This window comes from Vicia villosa, linkage group LG6, assembly GCF_029867415.1.
Source record: "Vicia villosa cultivar HV-30 ecotype Madison, WI linkage group LG6, Vvil1.0, whole genome shotgun sequence".
NCBI classification, from domain to species: domain Eukaryota; kingdom Viridiplantae; phylum Streptophyta; class Magnoliopsida; order Fabales; family Fabaceae; genus Vicia; species Vicia villosa.
In genome coordinates this window covers 3,146,984-3,166,414 of record NC_081185.1, presented here as the reverse complement: position 1 = coordinate 3,166,414, position 19,431 = coordinate 3,146,984, and the positions used below count along the sequence as shown (strand labels likewise).

At 34.2% G+C, this 19,431-nt stretch overlaps 1 protein-coding gene across 1 annotated transcript; it reads left to right on the top strand.

Annotated features, from left to right (window-relative positions):
• Positions 1–6,440: 6,440 nt before the first annotated feature.
• Positions 6,441–16,358, top strand: LOC131608761 (uncharacterized). The gene is made up of 5 exons (XM_058880291.1): positions 6,441–6,813; positions 6,925–6,974; positions 14,884–15,007; positions 15,131–15,238; positions 15,582–16,358. Exons 1-5 carry the CDS (start codon positions 6,639–6,641, stop codon positions 16,211–16,213), a joined length of 1,089 nt encoding a protein of 362 aa, XP_058736274.1. The 5' UTR covers positions 6,441–6,638; the 3' UTR covers positions 16,214–16,358.
• The last annotated feature ends 3,073 nt before the right edge of the window (positions 16,359–19,431 follow it).

Below are 19,431 nucleotides of genomic sequence, written 5' to 3'. Positions count from 1 at the left end.
AATAAATCATAGAACTTTTCATATTTCAATGGGGTAATTCAAAAAAAAATTAATAGGGAGTAATCTGAATCTCGCATATATGGCAGGGGGCTAAATGTCTATTTTTTTTTTTTCTTTCTCACATCATGTTATGCCATTAAATATTTATCACTTTCTCTTACGCAAACAATTTTCGTTGGGGCAATGAATCATCTTACCTCAATAATAATACATGCGCGTTTGAATTTTTCAAATATTTCATTTGTATATTGTCTATGAATGTCTCTATTCAACACAAGTTATAGGATTTTCACACGATGGATGACTATATTCAACCCAAGCTACATGCTTTTCAACTTTCTTTTTTATTTAATAATAAGACATTACTATAGACGGGTAGCTAAAGATGCTGTTAAATAGAAAAGAAAAAAAAATAAAACAAAAGAAATGAACAAAAGAATTTGAAAATCAATACATTGCAATAGAGTTCAATTCTCATTTAAATGTTCTTTTATCCTCCTAGATTTTTAGTCTAGTAACCTTTGAATTTTTCACACTCTTACTTTATCCACATTACAACATAAATAACTTTTGTCTAATCGGATTAGAGAACCCTTAATTTTTTTTATAAATATATTTTGCTTATACAAAAAAAAAAAATCATAACTCATTTTAATCTTTCTGTGAATGTATTTTAAGTGTGAATGTTAGATTTTATTCAAATTTATGGTAGTGTTAGTTTTCATGATGTGTTATGATTATAAACATATAAATTAAACATTTAAGAGTTGAAAGAATTTTTATATCATGTGAGAATTTTATTACTTATAATGTAATATTTACTTAATTATCATCTTCTTTGCTTTGTTTGTTGAAGAAGTTGTTCATGATTTTCATATTTCTTGAATTTTAGGATAAGGACTTGTTTACCAAATTGCATGCTTTAGTTTTGTTTTAATTTTATCTTTGCTTTTTATTCTTGAACAAAATTTTTGATTTGGAGTGCCATTTGATCGGGGCATTTTTTATATTTCTTTTCCGGCTTTGTACTTCGACATTTGACAGCTTAATAAACTAATATAAGTGTTTAAAAATGTTTTAAAACATGGTACATAAATAAGTTTTCTTTTGGAGATGGTTAGGTGGTAGTGATCCTATTTTTAGGATCCATTTTTATGATTGGTATAAATTACCTCTAAACTGTTTCAACTCTCTTTAGAGTTTTTGTTGTAAGGGTTGCACCCCTAGTGCGATATCTTATAAAATTGCTTATTAAAAAAAATAATTTATTTCTTTTTTTATATATATTTTGAATAAATAGTCTTTAATCCTTTTTCGTTGTGCTGATTATAACATGGGCCGTGAGTACAAGTAAGTGTTGGAAAGCTAAGAGAAAAACCTATAATTCTCATGTTTTTTCTATAGACTAGTTTAGAATGGGGATATATAACACACATGTTTAGTTTTTCGTACCAGATATATGGTTTTAACCATTTTATGTTTTTTTGGGCCCGATGTTCTTAAAACCGAAACCTTTGTCTATTTATTTTTGATTTTGGGACAGGATAATAGAGAATTAGGAACTTTAAATATTGTTAGAAAAGAGAACCGTGTTTGAAGTTTTTCTCTAATGGTCGGCTAAATTTTTTTGTTTGATTCGTTGTTCCGTCAGTTTTGGTGGGACAATTTTGATTTTATATCTACAATCCTTAATTTTTTTATGATAACAAAGTGTGGAGAACAAATTTGTATACTATTAGTTTCATTAAGAGTGCAGTATCTTAGTATCTTAAGATAATGAAAGCATACTATGGGCTCTAGACAAAGAAAACTATGAGTTATGGATAAAGCAGACTATGGGCTCTTGACAAAGTAGATTCTAGACTCTGTGCAAAGTTGACTCTGGACTCTGTCGCTACTGCAAAAAAACCTAGAGTCGCCACTGAACATATTTATTCCATCAGGGGAAAGGGAATGTCAGTAAACCTCAAAAGGGCAAGAACAAGGTCTCACAATAAAGAAATGGATAAGGAAGTTTGTTACACAAGGGGAAGATATTAGCACCTCTCACGTCTGTGGTACTCCACAGGATCCACTCTTGTTGTTTCTAAACTCACCGGATGTGCAAAAAGAAAAGAAGACAAACCTACTAGCTAGGGGAATGCAATGCATGAACACTTTATATTATTGTGCTCACTAGTGTTTCTTGAACCCTCTGCCTACATACCTCCATGTGCAATGGAAAAATCATAGCGTTTTAGTTCTCCTGAACTTTATCTATTTTTTGTTTGTTGTTTGTTTTTTATTGGACCATGACATTCTTAAGGAGAAAACCTAGCACAATGAAGTTCAGTTTAAGAATCACTACCAACATTCAAGCATAAAAAAAAGGACAAGCCCTAATTCAATTTCTCTTAAGGGCACATAAGATGAAGAAATGTCTTGAAACATCTGAGGAGGATCAACACTCTAGCTCGATAGTATTCTCAATTGAAATCATGATGAAATACTTAAGCACACACAAGTGAAACCCTAATGCACTTGCTCTTGAGAAAACTTTGATGAAGACATGAAAATAAACACATGAACGTATTTTGAAATGGCCTGAAAATCAGTCTTTTGACTTGAGCCAATTCAAAACCCTAATTAAGCAACCATCACCTGAACTTCTTGATTAAAAGCCCTATCTAGTAAAAGAAACAAAAGAAACAAGACGTATTTTGGTAATTTAATTAGTGGTTAGTGAAACATAAGAATTACAAATAGAAAAAAATAAATACAGAGGTGTTTGGTAATCTCTGTGTAGGTGAGCTCAAAGTTGAGAGAGGCAAAATATGACCAAGCATGTGATCCTAATGTGATTGAAACAGTGCATATGATAAGGGATCTTACGATTAAAATTTAGTGTATGACAGAACAAAATAACCATGGAGCTCTATAGTACTCGAGACTATTTTGATGGAGTTTGTCTTTTTTCTCTTCAGGGTCGGAGTTTGCAGACCAGACATGTCGGATTTCAGGGCGGCCTGATCACCTCGTATGACCCTAGTTACGACCATTAGTTTCCTCTGTTCCTTGATGTCGGAAGCTGCCATTTTCTTTATCAAAAGAAGAAAGAAAAGAGTTATAAAAGAACATTTTAAAGAAGGAGGTACATTACGCAGGGCTTATAAGCTTTACCCTAGATATTTCAAGATCTTTTCTAGGTCACCGACCATGTTCATGTGGTCTTTGACCTTCACAACTTTGAAATAATCTAAAAGGACTAGCACTTAGATCTCGTCTACGTTCAACATGTCATAATCAAAGCCATAACAGTGCCTCACAAACTATCTCAAAGGCTTTTATAAATCCCCAGTCATTGGGGCGCAAGTAAGAAGGAGCTATGTTTAGGGACTTCAGGAGATCGACTTCGAAATTGTTGAAAGATATCTGGATTTTGAAATCTTTGAGTAACTCTATGTAAAAGTTAACAAACTCGTCAGATTATCCTCTAGGCCAGTATGTGAAAAATATTTCTCCATCAACACAAGGCTCTAGTATCACATCCTCTTGTTTTCTTGTGGACGATAGGTTCATGTTGGAATGGAGTTTTCCAATATCACTGAGAACCACCATGTTGTGACCATAACTCAACACTTTTGAATCAATGAAGGACCCATCCATTTCCATCGAGACTTCTATGGAACCTAAGGAGAGGGACAACTTAGAATCAATGTCTCCAAGAGTCGAGAAAACATCACCATAGACTTCCCTAATGATTTGATTAAACTCTGCTTGTCCCTAATGACCCTCACATTCCTTCATGCATTTAACCCAGAGTTCACTTCATGCGAGAAAACATAGAAACGATGGGTTGTCTCCCACGAAGCTCTTTGTTTAATGTCGCAAGCTCGACATAATTTTAGTAAGCAATTAGTCGCTTGAGTCGGCCAATGGCTGTAAAAGCTTCAGACTAGAGAAATAATCTTTATTTTCAATGCAGTGGTAGTGTTTCAATCGTTGCCCATTTACGATAAATGGGTCACTAGACTTACTTTTAATTTCTATGACGCCACTTGGGAAAACTTTAGTGACTTCGAAAGGGAAAGACCACCTAGAACGTAATTTTTCGGGAAAGAGTTTAAGTCGTGAATTAAATAGGGGTATTATGTCTCCTTCGTTGAATTCTTTCCTAGAAATGCGTTTATCGTGCCATTTTTTCGTTCTTTCTTTGTAGATCTTAGCATTCTCGTAAGCGTCTAATCTAAGTTCTTCTAATTCATTAATATCTAAGATTCTCTTTTCTCCAGCAGCAGAGTAATTTAAGTTTAGGGTATTAATAGCCCAGTAAGCTTTATGCTCTAATTCTACCGGAAGATGACATGATTTTCCATAGACTAATTTGAAGGGTGTGGTTCCTATGGGTGTTTTAAAAGCAATTTGATATGCCCACAATGCTTCATGTAACTTAGAAGACCAATCTTTCCTAGATGTGGCAACAGTTTTCTCGAGTATTTGTTTAATTTCTCTGTTTGAAACTTCCACATGGCCACTTGTTTGTGGGTGGTATGGTGTTGCTACACGGTGCTTAACTCCATATTTTACTAAGAGTTTCTCGAAGATTTTGGAAATGAAGTGGGAGCCTTCTTCACTGATGACGAGTCTTGGCACACAAAATCTTGGAAAGATTATGTTCTTGAAAAGCTTGATCACAACTCGTGTGTCATTTGTTGGAGACGATATAGCCTCGATCCATTTGGACACATAATCCACAGCTACGAGTATGTACTTATTACCAAAAGAAGACGGAAAGGGTCCCATGAAGTCGATTCCCCAAACATCGAAAAACTTCTACTTCTAGGATGCTTTTTTGAGGCATTTCATCGCGTCGGGAAATATTTCCAGTGCTTTGGCAGCGGTCACAGTTTAAAACAACGATGTGCACATCTTTCCATAAATTAGGCCAATAAAAACCAGATTGTAGGATTTTCGCACAAGTTTTAGATGTGCTCGAGTGACCTCCATAAGGTGCGGCATGGCAGTGATCTATTATGCTTTTGATTTCTTCTTCGGGAACGCAATGAAGAAAGAATCTGTCAGATCCTCTTTTAAAAAGAAGAGGTTCATCCCAGTAGTATTGCTTAAGGTCGTGGAAAAACTTCTTCTTTTGTTGATAGGTTAGATCGGGTGGAAAAACACCAGCGGCTAGGTAGTTTACGAAATCTGCGTATCTGTCAGATAAAGTTTTGGAATCTACCAAAAGAAAAAATATTTGAATTTTATTATTTTTTTATTTTTTATTTTTTTTTGCTTTATAGCACCGGTTTAGTCCGGTTCGGGGGCGAGTTCTGGCATCAAGTGGTTTCATACCCCTCCCGATCGCAGTTGCGGGGGATCGAACCGTGGTTCTCCCTACCAAATCCAGCGCCAATCACCACTGGACCAACTAACGATTGGTATATTTGAATTTTATTATGATAGAAGATAAACTTCACGACCACACCCAAAGGTGTTTAAATACGTAAAAAAGAAATATTAGTGGGCTTTTAATCCAAAACAAAAAAAAAAAACTCTAACGAATTTTAAATTCAAAATAGGAATAAAATAGAAAATTGCAGAAACTATTAAAATGTTGTATTCAAGCTTGAAACAAACTCGGATGCTTTAAATGGCTTATATATCCCCGTAAGGCGGTGTATGGGATTCGTGAGTTGATTCTCTATCTATAAGAGTATAAAAATAACCATTCTAATGATGGACATAGAAAATGCACAATTCCTGCCAAAAAATTTCAATGCACGACTTATTTGATATATGTAAGTAGCCTTACTACATCATTATATATATTCATATTTTTGAAAATAATATGTAACATATATAATATCAATTCCCTATTCTTTCGAAATTTCATTTAAACATATATTATACTACTTATTAAAATATATACGCAAAATAAATTTTCAACTAAACTTAAATATTATACTAATTTATCATACAGTGGAGATACAAATTTAAAATTGATTAATATATAACAGATTAAAGATCTAATTTAAAACTTAAATTAGTGCTCTCAGGTCACTCTTTAAGTATACTAAATAAAAAAAATATTTTTTATAAAAGTTAATATTTTAATTTTCAATGTATTAAATATATGCATTTTCAAAAAAAACTTACCATTTTAATCACTTAAAGAGTGCCTCAAAAGCATTGATGAGTATTTCCTATTTTTATAAGATCAGACCTAAACTTTGCAAATCCTAATAAGTATATTCCAACACCTATTTAAAACTAGTATAATTCAATGCATCCACAGGAACCACGTGATGATGTCAATGTAAATGAGTCAAATTTAGATATCATAGAAAAAATATTCTAGTCAACATTTTATTTTATTACTTCTTGAAAATAGAAACTTATTGATTTAAGAGTAAGGCCATAAGGGACCACATAAAAGACAATTAAGAACCACCACATAACATGCCAAGTCCGTTTGGGGCCAGCTATGTTCCTAGTCACAGTATCATATAAGCATTAACAACAAATCTCAAAGTAGAAGATACCTCATACACTCTTTGTTCCCACTATCTCTCAAAATTTACCTTTTTATATGATCCATTAATTTATTATAGCCCTTTCTTCAATTTTTGATTCTAAAGTGTTTGAACATAAGAAAAAAAATGAGTAAGATCTTTGTGGTTTTTCTATGTCTATTTATAGTAGGTTTTGGATTTGGGAATGGTTCTGTTGAGAAAGAGGAGATTGGGATATTTGAGTTGAAGAAAGGTGAAGTTTCATTGAAAGTTACTAATTGGGGTGCTTCCATTGTGTCTCTTGTTCTTCCTGATAAGAAAGGTATGAGTATGATCATTTTTTTGTCTTTATATTAATGTTTGTTGAATGTTGTTTGATTTGCTTATGATATGTTTTAATATTTGTGTGTTTTTGTATGTGATTTGTGTTTAGGAAAATTGGATGATGTTATTCTTGGATATGATTCAATTAAGGAATACACTGTGAGTGATGATCTACTCTATGATATTTACTTAGATTGAACAAACATGTCATAGCTATTGCATTTAGTTTTTTTGTTTGTTTTTGTTTTATAAACTATAGATTAAAAATGAACTTCGAAGATTTATTTGAGTCAAGAAAATTTTCAATATTCCCAGAATAATAATATCAATAATTTTTTAATACACTCCTTAAAATATGAATTATTTATTAGAAGAAACCTTTTGATATTATATTTCATTAAAATATATTATTAAAATGATTATTCGGTATTGAATTTTGACAAATTTAAATATCTAAATGAATATTTTGAACAACTCCCAATAGAATAGGTCCATTCAAAAATACTCTAAACAACTCTATTGTCCCTTGTGGACAAATTTCCTTCACATACTCATGAAATATCCACCTAAAACCAATACTTTTTCAAAAGTATTTATTTAAAAAAATAAAAATTACTATATAATAAATGGAATTCAATTTTAAAAAATGAAAATTTATATTTAGTTTTAAAAAAGTTAATTAAAATAAATTATTTTTGGCAAAACTTCTGTTATTTTTATACTCCAAATATACCTAATATTTTATTTATTTTGATGTTCATATGATATTAGTTTAAGTTAGTAAAAATTATAGTCTTTAAATATTTTATATATTATAATTTATATGTTGAGATTATTAAATTGATATTTGTTAGTCGAGTAAAATGGATTTAAATTATTGATCTATGTTTAATCTTTGGCAAAACTTTGTGCTTAGGGGTGGGAATAGGCCAGGCCGGCCTACAGGGGCCTACGGTCCAGCCAACATAGGCCTAGGCCAGGCCAGGCCTATTTAATAAATAGGTCAGGCTTAGGCTTTTTTAAAAGCCTATTTCATTAAATAGGCCAGGCTTAGGCTACTAAAAAAGCCTATGAAGCCTTATAGGCCGACCTATATATATATATATATATATATATATATATATATATATATATATATATATATATATATATATATATTAAAGATATGTTAAATAAGTTGGTCCATGTATGCATATATATTAGAGAAAAAAAAGCTAACTAGACTACCTTATATATATATAACAAATGCTAAATAGGTCCACTTATATATGTATATATAGGTCGACCTACAAGACTTCTTAAATTATATAAATTAATTAAAATTTTTAATGAGATACAGGCTTTTTAAATAGGCCTTCAGGCCAGGCCAGTCTTTTAAAAAGGCCAGGTCAGGCCAAAAAATCGAGCCTATGATAGGCCTTAGGCCAGGCTTAGGCCTTCTAAGTTTATCGTAGGCCAGGCTCAGGCCTTCTAAAGCCTAGCCTAGCCTAGCCTATTTCCACCCCTATTTGTGCTATATTGCAAGACTAATTTATTTTGGATCTGAGTTGGAGATTTCATTTTATATGATTTGCCTTTGTTGACTTAAAACTATACATAATTATTTTTATTTTCTTTTTATGGAAATATATATTTGCTTTGATAGTTACATTTTGTATATATCTAATATTTGATTAGGATAGATTTTATGTATATCTATCAATCTATTGAAAAAAGGGTCCACGTTAAGTTCTCCTTTGAAAAAAATTAGATATATTTTGCGTATTCAATATTTCATAGACCACTAGTTCTTTTCCACTTTGACTTCCAATTAGTCATGGTTGGTTGGCTATATAGAAAATTGTAATGTTTACAATTATTATTTCTTTTATAGCTAAAATTTAAATAAAGGACAAACAATCAGGTTCAATCTAAACACATGAATAATTGTAAAATAATTATAATTAAGCTAAATTATAATTTTTCTTATGTATTTTACCTCATTTATAGGGTTAATCACTCTTTCAAATTCAACCAACTTAAATTTTTTCACTTGGAACGGAATTATAATTGATAATAATTTTATAAAACGCGATAGAATTATTAATTTGATATAAAATAAAGAAAAGGGGTGATGCACTGACAGTGTAAAAAAGTTTTACACTGTCAATCATATTGAAAACATTTTTAATAAAATAGTTAATTATGTCGGATGCATAAAATAGTAAGAATAAATATTAAATTAAATTAATAAATTTTATAAAAAAATTGATAATCCATTAATAATTATGTAATACATTATACCAATATAAAAATACGATTGGTAAGTAGTTGCTAACTTGTATTTTATAAATACTTATTAAAAATTTAAAAAATTGAAAAAATTAATTTTTTTATTATTTAAATACACAATTCCAAAAAAATACTTTAAATTCTTTAACACATTCCTGTAAATTATAAAATATAAGTTAGTCTTTTCCTATATATATATATATATATATATATATATATATATATATATATATATATATATATATATATATATATATATATATATATATATATATATATATATATATATATATATTATAAAAATGAAAAATGTCTAATATGTAAATATAGTAGATCTAGGTGTATACAAAAAAAAAATATATAAGTGTAGGTATTAACCGGTAAGATGTTATCCTGCAGAAGAAATGAAAAAGAGTGGTGCGATCCCCGGAAATAATGGGATTGCAACTTGCAAATGCAATGATGTCGATGGTGCTGTGCAATAATTAGTTGCAGCTTTCATTTTATGTTTCACATGATATTTTCTTTGAAAAATGCTTCATATGTACCAGTGGAAAATGGAGAATATATATACTTTTTGAATCAATTTGTGCCTTTCAAAAGAACAAGTCGTTTATTTATTTTCACACTTTATTTCTTATATTTAATCATATATATAATCAATTTAGTTCTTATTGGAGAATTATAATTATCACTAATTCTACTTTCATTTTTATATTTTTCAAGTAATTGATCTAATTTAATTCTTTCAACATCAAATTGTTAATTTGTAATTCCTTGTGTCGAGGTAGTTTGTTACTCGAACACAAGATGTATCGAAGTGTGTAACAGTTTGTTACACATAAGTTTGTTTTAAATCTAGATAGATTTGATTTAGATTTAAAATAGATTAGATTTGATTTAGCTCCAAAATAGGTATTTTGGGCTTTTATAGTTTTGGGCTTTGGCTTAGGGAGAAGGCAAACCTAAATCTATAAATAGGGAGTAACCCTCATTATTTGTAATCAAGTCATTAATCTTGTATTCACAGAAGTTGCAGTTGCAAGTGAATAACAGAATTTCCACAGTTTGTGGGCAGAGAGAAACTCTGCAGAAAATACTTCCTTCTTCTCTTTTAATTTCCGCAAACCCTAATCCTAGTTTTGTTCCTATTTTCTTCATTGTCATCTTTAACGATAAGGAATTACTCAAAGGTTTGAGAGTCTAATTCCAACATCTGGTATCAGAGCTCCGGTTAATCGATTCAAGGCAAGAAGAATGGCGATGGCAATGAATCATCCGAATGGGCATTTTCCAGCAACACTACCAATTCTGAAAGGAGATAACTATGAGAATTGGTGCAAGCAGATGAAGGTTGTATTCTGTTGTCAAGATCTTTGGGATCTTGTAAAAGAAGGGGTAGAACCGCTTGCAGAAGGTGCGAAGGAGGAAGAAAAAGCTGCTTATAAAGAATTGAAGAAGAAAGATTATAAAGCTCTCTTTATAATTCATCAATGTCTGAGTCCAGATAATTTTGAAAAGGTTAGTGATATAGAATCTTCAAAAGAAGCTTGGGAGATTCTTGAAAAATCTTTTGGAGGTGCAGAAAAGGTGAAAGAGGTGAGGTTACAAACTCACAAGAGAACATATGAATTACTTCAGATGGAAGATAGCGAAAGCATAACTGATTTCTTCACTAGGATTACGAAACTAGTGAATCAAATCAAGATATGTGGAGAAGTATTAACAACAAGAGCTGTTGTCTCAAAGATTTTAAGATCTTTGGCTCCTAAGTTCGACCACATCGTGGTAGCCATAGAAGAGTCGAAGGACTTGTCGAAATTGACAAAAGAAGAGCTTCAAGGGACGCTTGAATCTCATGAACAAAGAATGGCTGAAAGAGCTGCGGGCAAGTCGAAGAGCGATGTGGCTCTGCAGGCTCAGTCAGCAAACGAAAAGAAAGGCAAAGGAAGCTGGGCTGGAAATAAAGGTAGAGGTGGCTACAACAATTCGACTGGTCGAAATCAGCAAGAAGGAAATTGGTCGAATCAGAGAAAACCCTCATATCAAGGCAACCAAAGAGGTGGTGCTGCAGGTAGAGGAAGAGGTGGTGGTCGAAAGCCTGACAAGAGTCACATTCAATGTTTCAACTGTCAGAAGTATGGTCACTATTCGACAGTTTGTCCAGAAAAGAATAAAAGTCAAGAAAGTGATGCAAAGTTTGCAAAACAAGAAGAAGAAGAGATGTTGTTGATGGTCACAACAAAAGATGAACATAAATTCAAGGACCAATGGTACTTGGATTCAGGATGCTCATCACACATGTCTGGAAGAAAAGATTGGTTTGTCAACATAAGACCCTCGATGAAAAATATGGTGAAATTTGCAAATGACAATACTCTAGCAGCTGAAGGTATTGGTGATGTAATGATTACGAGGAAAGATGGAAAGAGGTCAGTAATTTCCAATGTGTTGTACATACCAGGCATGAAGAGCAACTTACTCAGCATTGGGCAGTTGGTCGAAAAGAATTACAAAGTTTCGATCGAAGACAAGATGATGAGAGTTGTCGATGCAAGTGGGAGGTTAATCTTGAAGGCTCCTATGTCACAGAATAGAACCTTCAAGATCGAACTCAATGTGATGGAGCACGAGTGCCTTGCAACTGCAGCTAGCAGAGATGAATGGATATGGCACTATCGACTAGGGCATCTCAACTTCAATGACATCAGAGACTTGAAAAGAAAGAATATGGTTTCAGGACTGCCAGAAATCGACATTCCAAACGAGGTATGTGAGGAATGTGTGCAGGCGAAGCAGCACAAGAATAGCTTCAGCAAGGATGCAGGAAGTAAGTCGAAGGCTATTCTCGAAATCATATACTCTGATGTATGTGGACCAATCCAGGTGGATTCGAATGGAGGTAACAAATACTTTGTTACATTCATAGATGATTTCAGTCGAAAACTATGGACTTACCTGATCAAGAAGAAAAGTGAAGTGATCGAGGTATTTGTCAAGTTCAAATCTATGGTCGAAAGACAAAGTGGTCGAAAGCTCAAGGTTTTGAGAACTGATGGTGGTGGAGAATATGTGTCGAAAGACTTCGACATGTTATGTGAGAAAGAAGGGATTATGCATGAGGTGGTGCCACCCTACACTCCACAGCAAAATGGAACTGCAGAAAGGAAGAATAGAACCATCATGAATATGGTGAGAAGTATGTTGAAAGGAAAGCATTTACCTAAGGAATTTTGGGGAGAAGCAGTGTCGACTGCAACATACATTCTAAACAGATGTCCGACAAAGAAGCTAGAAGGAATTACTCCAGAAGAATGTTGGTCTGGTGTGAAGCCTAGCTTGAGCCATCTGAAGGTATTTGGATCTATAGCACATAGACATGTGCCAGATCAGTTGAGAAGAAAACTTGATGACAAGTCGAGTCAAATGATACTTATAGGATATCATTCGACTGGAGGATACAAGTTGTTCGACCCAGTGAACAAGCAAGTAGTGATCAGCAGGGACGTGATCATAGATGAGCTTAAAGAATGGGATTGGACTGAAAATGTCAAGAAGGATTCAGTGAGAATTCTTTATGAAGAACCAGCTATTGAAGTCGAAAGAGAAGAAGTTCGGCAAGAAGAAGTCAGAGGTGATGCAGGCCCAGGCAGACCTCAGAGAACAAGACACATGCCTGCAAGGTTGCAAGAATGTGTAATTACATCAGATGATGTAGTCAATGATGAAGGTGAGCTGGTACATTACGCTTTCTATGCAGATGTCGAACCTGTCAATGCAACTGAGGCATTGAAGGATTCGAAGTGGGTGAAAGCTATGAATGAAGAATTGAAGTCCATCGAAGACAACAATACTTGGTCACTTGTCGAATTGCCTCAAGGCAAGAAGGCAATTGATGTGAAGTGGGTATACAAGGTGAAGTGTAATCCCAAAGGTGAAGTGACTCGATACAAGGCAAGGCTTGTGGCAAAAGGATTTCTTCAGAAGGAAGGAATTGACTTCGATGAGGTCTTTGCACCTGTTGCCAGGATCGAAACGATCAGGTTGGTTGTTGGTCTGGCGAACATGAACAATTGGCACATGTGTCAGATGGACGTTAAATGTGCATTCCTGAATGGACCCTTGGACGAAGAAGTCTATGTTGCACAACCAGTTGGGTTTGTGAAACATGGAGAAGAGAAAAAAGTGTACAGACTGCATAAAGCACTGTATGGGCTGAAGCAAGCTCCAAGAGCTTGGAATAAGAAGATCGACAGTTTCCTAAGGGAGAAAAAATTTGTGAAGTGCACAACTGAACATGGGGTATATGTAAGAAGAAGCAAGAGTGAATTGCTTATACTATGTCTCTATGTCGATGACTTGTTGATAACAGGTAGCTGCAAGAAAGAAATCGAAGGCTTTAAAGGTGATCTCAGCAAGGAATTTGAAATGTCAGATTTGGGCGAAATTTCATACTTCCTTGGCATTGAATTCCACAAGAGTAGTAGAGGATTGATGATGCACCAAAGAAGATATGCAAGTGAAATTCTCAAGAGATTTGAGATGGAAGAATGCAATTCGACTTCGACACCTGCTGAAACAAGATTGCAACTGTCGAAGAACCCGGATGAAGAAGATGTCGACCCAACCCAATACAGAAGACTTATTGGGTCATTGAGATACCTTTGTCACACAAGGCCTGACTTAGCATACAGTGTAGGTATGATAAGTAGATTCATGCAGAAGCCAAAGGTATCACACCTAGCAGCGGCGAAGAGGATACTGAGGTATCTGAAAGGAACTCTCGACTATGGCATTCTGTTTCCTGCAGCTGATAAGGGAAAAGAATGCAAATTAGTGGGTTACACCGACTCGAGTTGGTGTAGTGATGCTGAGGATCGAAAATCCACAGCAGGATATGTGTTTATGCTAGGTGGTGCACCAGTTGCTTGGAGTTCGAGAAAGGAACCAGTAGTGGCACTATCATCGTGCGAAGCAGAGTACATAGCTGCTTCTCTTTGTGCATGTCAAGCAACATGGATGGTGAACTTGGTCGAAGAGATAACAGGTAAAGATCATGGAGCAATTACCATGAAGATCGACAGCATGTCAGCTATCAATCTGGCGAAGAACCCGATAGCACATGGTCGAAGCAAGCACATCGAAATGAGGTTCCATTATCTTCGAGAGCAGGTAGCTAAAGGGAAGATGAACTTGGAACACTGCAGAACTGAGAATCAGATTGCAGATATCATGACGAAGGGAGTGCTGGTCGAAATATTCAGAAGACTAAGAGCTATGATGAATGTGGATAGCTTAGACACAATGAATTAGGTGGTGTGTTAATTTGTAATTCCTTGTGTCGAGGTAGTTTGTTACTCGAACACAAGATGTATCGAAGTGTGTAACAGTTTGTTACACATAAGTTTGTTTTAAATCTAGATAGATTTGATTTAGATTTAAAATAGATTAGATTTGATTTAGCTCCAAAATAGGTATTTTGGGCTTTTATAGTTTTGGGCTTTGGCTTAGGGAGAAGGCAAACCTAAATCTATAAATAGGGAGTAACCCTCATTATTTGTAATCAAGTCATTAATCTTGTATTCACAGAAGTTGCAGTTGCAAGTGAATAACAGAATTTCCACAGTTTGTGGGCAGAGAGAAACTCTGCAGAAAATACTTCCTTCTTCTCTTTTAATTTCCGCAAACCCTAATCCTAGTTTTGTTCCTATTTTCTTCATTGTCATCTTTAACGATAAGGAATTACTCAAAGGTTTGAGAGTCTAATTCCAACACAAATGTGGTAATTTTAATACAGAATGATTCAACATACTTTGGAGCCACTGTTGGAAGAGTGGCTAACAGAATTGGAGGAGCTCAATTTAATCTAAATGGAAAGCATTACAAATTAGTTGCTAATGAAGGAAACAATACACTTCATGGTATGCTTAATTTATACATTATGAAAATAAGATTTATACCATACTTAAATATATAGTCCTTTTTATTTTGCTACAAAGTTATATATATTAATCATTGATTTCATTTGTTGTGCAATGTATTAGGTGGATCAAGAGGATTCAGTGATGTTATTTGGAAAGTTAAAAGGTATCATAGAGAAGGTCCTAGTCCAATTGTTACTTTCACTTACCATAGTTTTGATGGTGAACAAGGTAAATCTCATGCTTTTTTTTTCCTTCTTCTTTACTGAACTTGTAAATTTCAGTAGTTTTAGTAAAATCAAAATTAACAATATTTTTTTGGATAAAAAATTTAATTTTATCTTATTTTTTATTATTATAAATTAATTTTTTATTCAAATTTATAATGATCCATATACTATTATTTTTTAATATTTAAATTAGAGTCAAAAACATTTACGCGGAATAATAAATATTTTTTCCAACTTAATTAAAAATTATGCGTTTGAATTCAACTCATATAATGCAATAATATTAAATATATGAAATTTCTGACATGTATAAAATTTGTATTTATGTTCAATTTATATTTTAGGATTTCCTGGTGATCTACTTGCAACTGTGAGCTACACTCTAACCGGAAAAAATCAATTGGTTATAATCATGAAAGCAAAAGCTCTAAACAAACCAACACCAGTTAATTTAGCAAACCATGCATATTGGAACATTGGAGGCCAAAACAGTGGCAACATTCTCAATGAAGTGATACAAATCTTTGGTTCAAAAATCACAATTGTTGATAGCAAACTAATCCCTACAGGAAAATTTGCTTATGTGAAAGGAACAGCTTATGATTTTCTCACACCACAGATTATTGGAAGCAGAATCAACCAACTAGCTGAAACTAAGGGTTATGACATTAACTATGTGTTGGATGGTGAAAAAGGAAAAAAGATTAAACTAGCAGCAAAAGTGCATGACAAGAAATCTGGTAGGGTTTTGACACTTTACACAAATGCCCCTGGTTTGCAGTTTTATACTGGTAACTATATTAAGGATGTGAAGGGTAAAAATGGATATGTGTATAAAGCTCATGCTGGACTGTGTTTGGAGAGTCAAGCATTTCCTGATTCTGTTAATCATCCTGATTTTCCTTCAACTATTGTGACCAAAGAAAAGGCTTATAAGCATTATATGCTTTATAAGTTTTCAACCAAATCTCATTAGTAACACTTTATATTATAAAGGTATATGTTGGGGTCTCATGCCTACACATAATTAAAGTTAAGATGAATACTTTTATTTTCATTTATTTTTGTTGAAGATAATATGTCGATGTTAATGTTATATTGGTAACTATGTCTATGTCTATTTCCTCTAAAGTTAAGATGGTGATAGTAACACGCGTTTTTTCCATAATTCCCTTAAAGCTAGAAGAAGGAGGAATGCTTTATGTTCTCTTTCCTCTAATAGAGGAGTGTTGGAGAACGTGGTGGAGATTAATGTTAAAGTTAAGATGGTGATAGTAACACGCGTTTTTTCCATAATTCCCTTAAAGCTAAAAGAAGGAGGAATGCTTTATGTTCTCTTTCCTCTAATAGAGGAGTGTTGGAGAACGTGGTGGAGATTAAAGACTATGTTCATGATTTTTTTAAGTCTTTTTTTGATGAAGACTTTGAGAGAAGGCCGTCTTTTGGGGATTTGGGTTTGAAGAAACTACATGAGAGGGAGGCTTTTAGTATTGAACGTCCTTTCACGGAGGAGGAAGTGAAGGTAACTATTTGGTCGTGTGACGGTAATAAAAGCGCGGGACCGGATGGTTTCTCTTTGGAGTTCTATAAGAGGTTTTGGATGGTGATCCGGGAAGATGTGGTGAAGATGTGCAATGATTTTCATAGCAAATGCTCTCTTGTGAAATCGATTACGTCGTCTTTTCTTGCTTTGATTCCCAAAGTTGTTAATCCCCAATCCTTAGGTGAGTACCGCCCCATTTGTTTGGTGGGTAGTATTTACAAAATATTGCTAAGTTGTTGGCGGCTAGATTGAAAGAGGTTATAGGAGGTTTGGTTTCATCCAACCAAACCGCCTTTGTTCCGGGTAGAAACATGATGGACGGGGTTCTTTTGGTGAATGAGATTCTAGATTGGTCGAAGAGGAAGAAAAGAAGTTGCCTTTTGCTAAAGGTGGATTTCGAAAAGGCTTATGATTCCGTATCTTGGCAATACCTTAGAGATATTATGTCTTTGATGGGTTTTGGAGAGAGATGGATGAGGTGGATGGAAGCTTGCATTTTTAGTAACCATATGTCCGTTTTGGTTAACGGAAGTGCTACTAAAGAATTCAAGGTGCATAAGGGTCTTAGGCAAGGCGATCCTTTGTCTCCGTTTCTTTTTGTTATTGCCATGGAGGGTTTAACCGCTCTCGTGAAAAGGTCGGTCGAGTTGGGTAAATTCAAACCTTTCAAGTATGGGGAAGGTGAGTTCGTGGACATTCTCCAATTCGCGGATGACACCATTTTGTTAGGAGAAGCTTCTTGTGACAACATTTGGAATCTAAAAGTTTTGTTGAGAGGGTTTGAATTGGTGTCCGGGTTGAAGATTAATTTTTCTAAAAGCAACATCTTAGGTGTTAATGTGGGTGATTGGTATCTCAATGCCGCCACGAAGTTTCTTGCTTGCAAGAAAGGTATGCTTCCTCTCAAATTTTTAGGAATCATGGTGGGGGAGAGTCCTAGAAAAAAGAAAGTGTGGACGGAAGTTGTTAATAAGATAAAAGGGCACCTCTCTTTGTGGAAGGGTAGGAATATTTCAATGGGAGGAAGACTTACCCTTATTAATTCGGTCTTGAATTCAATTCCCATTTTTAATCTTTCTTTCTTCAAAGTTCCGGGAATCATTGCCAAAGAGATTAGAAGGCTTCAAAGTGAATTTCTTTGGAGAGGTAATGTGGAAAAAAGGAGCATCCATTGGGTGAGGTGGGATGTCGTTTGTAGGCCTAAGGAGAAAGGAGGATTGGGGGTTAGAGATGTCAAGGAGGTTAATAAAGCTTTACTTTTGAAGTGGAAGTGGAGAATTTTAAACGATGATAATGCTATATGGAGTAGTTTTCTTAAAGCGAGGTATGTTAGCCCAAAATTAAAAATGCAAATCTCTAGTGGTGATTTGATTAGTAGCGATGATTCGATTTGGTGGAGGGATTTGTGTAAGATCAATTTGCTAGATGATCATGTGGAGTTTGGTTTTACCGGGTGTTTCAAAAGTAGTTGCATGAATGGGAAGGATACTCTTTTTTGGCATACCATGTGGGTGGGAGAAAAACCCCTTCGCTTTTCTTTCCCGGATTTGTATGACTTATCTATTAAGAAATATTGTTCGGTAGCGGAGATATTGAATTGGGTTGACGGAAGACATGTGTGGGACGTTCAAGCTCTTTTTTCCCGGGGAGATGGTAGTGTTTCGGCTATGGGGGCAGCAGCGGTCCTTTTGCCGTGTTGGATCCGGTTTCGTGAGCAAGTGGAGGGTCACATTCCGAGTGAAGGTGCGAGTGACTCTTACGGTTGGTTCTTTAATTCGGATAAGGAGTTTACGGTAGCGGGCATTTCGTGGATTATAAATAACTCTAAACCTTTAGCTTGGGATTTTGGTGTGATTCGTTCTTTGAAAGTTATGTGGAGCATTCTTTTACCGCCAAAGATAAAGTTATTTTCTTGGAGATTTTTTGTCGACCGACTACCGTCTAAAGATCTTTTATTGTTAAGAGGAGTCTCTAATTTGTCTAATCCGGATTGTGAGTTTTGTGGTGTCCATGTTGAAACTTCTTTTCATCTCTTTTTTAATTGTCAAAGGGCGAAAGAGATTTGGAAACGAATGTTCGAGTGGCTTGGCATACCGGAGGCGATCACCATAGAGGAGTTTCTTGATTTTGAGATTTTACAAGAAAAGGTGAAGAACAATAATAGAAAGGCTAAGATCAATGTGGTGTGGTTATCTACGGTTTGGTGTCTTTGGATCATGCGGAATGCTATTATCTTTGATGGGAGACATTTTTGTTTTGATGTCGTTTGTTCTAATATTATTTTTCTTTCTTGGAGATGGTTATCTAGCGGATATTCTAAGTTTAGATTCAATTACTACGATTGGTTTAAACTTCCTTTATCCGATGCAATCATTCTCTAGGATCCTCTGTTTGTAAGGGTTGCACCCCTAGTGCGAGCTTTATTAATCAATTGCCTATTAAAAAAAATATCTATGTCTATTTTAATCTCTAATAGATCAATTAAAAGAGCTACCTAATTAAGTATAGTGGAGTTTCTCTATTTTTAACATAGCATGTATCGATTCCCCTATTATGGGCCAATTTTTCCAGTGTTTTTATTCTTGTAAAAGAAATACTATAAATACTGTATTTTCTAACAAAAATTTATCTTGATGAACTAATTCATCGAA